The sequence below is a fragment of the Zingiber officinale genome, chromosome 5A (genome assembly GCF_018446385.1).
Source record: "Zingiber officinale cultivar Zhangliang chromosome 5A, Zo_v1.1, whole genome shotgun sequence".
NCBI classification, from domain to species: domain Eukaryota; kingdom Viridiplantae; phylum Streptophyta; class Magnoliopsida; order Zingiberales; family Zingiberaceae; genus Zingiber; species Zingiber officinale.
In genome coordinates this window covers 7830948-7833606 of record NC_055994.1, presented here as the reverse complement: position 1 = coordinate 7833606, position 2659 = coordinate 7830948, and the positions used below count along the sequence as shown (strand labels likewise).

The 2659-nt window shown below is 47.0% G+C and overlaps 1 protein-coding gene across 1 annotated transcript; it reads right to left on the bottom strand.

The window, feature by feature from the left end:
• Positions 1-720: 720 nt before the first annotated feature.
• Positions 721-1281, bottom strand: LOC121979394 (subtilisin-like protease). The gene has a single exon (XM_042531387.1). The coding sequence runs from the start codon at positions 1279-1281 to the stop codon at positions 721-723; it is 561 nt and encodes a 186-aa protein (XP_042387321.1).
• Positions 1282-2659: the final 1378 nt, after the last annotated feature.

The following is a 2659-nucleotide window of genomic DNA, read 5'->3' as shown; positions in this document are numbered from 1 at the left end:
AATAGCTTCATTTTCTTGCAAGAAAATGTTAGTCCGAAGCATAAATGCAAAATATCCTGCAAAACATAGTGTTAGCACAATTTATAGATAAGCAGAATAGTAATTAGATTTCGTCTCCTTGAGACCGGAATCTAGTCACGATCTCGACTTAGGTATCCGAAATGAGTCTAAGTCGGATCGACGCCTAATGTTCCCTTCTCGGGACGCATCCTCACAGTCACTCCCCTTCAGTGACTTACCTTCACTTACCTGCCAGACGTTCGGTCAGCTCTTCGACCCGTCTGGACTTCGTGCCAGCTATCCGGTTAGCCCGTCAACCTAGCTGGACTTCGTGCCAAACGTCCGGTCAGCCCATCGACCCATTTGGACTTCGTGCTAACTATTCGGTCAGTCTGTCGACCTATCTGGGCTTCGTGCCAAACATCAGGTCAACCCGTCGACCTGTCTGAGCTTCTCCTGCACACTCAGTCAGAGTGTTAGATAACAACGAAACTAACTTAACCTATTTTGTCATTCATCAAAATTTGAGTTAGACACCAACACATATTATATAGATATAGTAAAAAAAACACTTATAAAAATGTTAATTTATGATATAAAAGAAAAATATTTATTTATTCGAGTCCCCAACAAAATTAATTTATTCATACATTCTTCTTAATAACCAAGAATAATATATAATATTTGCAATGAAGAAGAGAAGCTCGAACTAGCACTACATCAGTATGAGTACTCTAGGGCGGAGACGACAAATGGGCTGGTCACCACATATATACCATCATCGGAGGTCCAAGTCAACTTTCCCTCCACGAATAGATTACCAGAAGTGGGAGGTCCATCGACACTCCATTCCGCGCTCACGGTGAACGACTTCTTCTCGTTCAACTCTGTGAATGTCAGCGTCTTGGGGGTGATAGTAGCTGACACGGAAGTCTCCGATATGGTCAACGACACTGTGTAGCTCGATCTCACCGGTCCGACATTTATGATCATTCGGGTTACTTTGGACGTCGCGCTGCCTTTGGGGGCCAGTAGAATTGATGGGTAGTTGAGCTCCTCTTCTGGCACACTCTTTGAGCAATCCACAACTTCGCGTGCTATATTTCTTGCGCCTTCTTCGCCAAATTTACCGCAGATGTAGGAGACGTAGTCATTGTCGATGATGTCGTAAATAAGAGCGAGATCAACAGCTTTGTTAGGGTTGATGTGTCCTGCGCCCTTGGTGAAATAGAGCGCCGGCTCAAGTAACTCGTCAGAGATGTCGGTGTCTGCCGTGGTCATGATCGCTGACCTGATAGCTGTCGACGACCAAGTAGGATGTGCGACCTTTAATAGCGCAACGACAACGCTACGGTGAGGTGTAGCCATGGATGTGCCAGATTCGATAAAATACTTCGGAGTGTCACCGGATGGAATATATGTCGTGAAGATGTTAAGGCCAGGACCAGAGATGTATGAGTTGAGGATTCCTGGCGTTGCCTTAGACGGTCCCCGGGAGGAGAAGAAAGCCATGAGGGGGGGGGGGGGGGGCGGGGGATACACCGAGAACTGTCCCGTTGAAGACGATTGATGTGGAGGGGTCGGAAGCAGAGTTCAAGTATGATATGAGGTCAGAGCCTTCTTGGGTGGTGAGTACTACTAAAGGAAAGTCCATCTTCCTAATCGAGATGGTGGCGCCCTCTGTCTTTGAGGAAATGGAGATCAACGCCCTAGCGCCGTGGGACTGGGCGAATGCCACCACATCTACAAGAAGGCCACGTTTGACCTCGCATACCCAGACGCTGCCCCTGTGGCTATCATCGGGAAGATCCATGTCGCAAGTCGGCGACTTGGTGGAGTAGTACAGGGGAAGAGAGCTTTCAGGGAAGTTGCTACGTTGGTCGAGAGACTCTCCGGGGATCACCTTCCCATTGGGAAGCTTAACGGAGGCCCTCAAACTTTGGTCGACGCTGCTGGCCGCCACAGTGAGGATCCACGGTGCCTCGTTGGAGAGGGTGTAGTATTTAGGTCCATCGTTGCCGCTAGCGCAGTTGACGAAGATGCCCTTCCTAGCCGCCGCGAATGAACCGATGGAGACAAGATCTTGGTCAGAGTTTGTTAGTTGATGGAAAAAATATATTCTAGATGTTATGCAGTGACAGTCTACGAAATCTTTTTTCTACTCACAGATGTACCTCTTTTGCCATTTATGGCTTGGGCCCTTTGATGAAATTGTTGAAGGTGTATGCTGTCATAGCTAACCTCCGCAGGAAGTGCCTAAGGAATATTCCTCGACAATCTTGATAAGTTGTTAAAATATTGTTTGTTACTTGTCTGTTGAGTATGTTGTAGGATCAAAAAGAATTTAGATATCTCTACAATGGCATGATATTGTCCACTTTGGGCCTAAGCCCTCATGATTTTGCTCTTGAGTTCTACCCAAAAGGCCTCATGCCAATGGAGATATTTTTCTCTTATAAACCCATGATACTATGTTTGCAACCTTGCAACCCCAACAATCCCCCGTCAAACAAAGGATCACAAGCTTCCCACGTCCGATCCTCAACCCACTAGGTCTTCCTGCCCCTCGGTCCATCCGACCTATTAGGACTTCCTGCTTGGTGTCTGGTCCTCTTGATCTGAACATAGGAGCCCCCACTTTCTTTGTTCGAGGTCAATA

Excerpts from the sequence above, each read along its gene's own strand:
- LOC121979394 (XM_042531387.1), bottom strand. The coding sequence starts at position 1,281 with ATGACCACGGCAGACACCGACATCTCTGACGAGTTACTTGAGCCGGCG.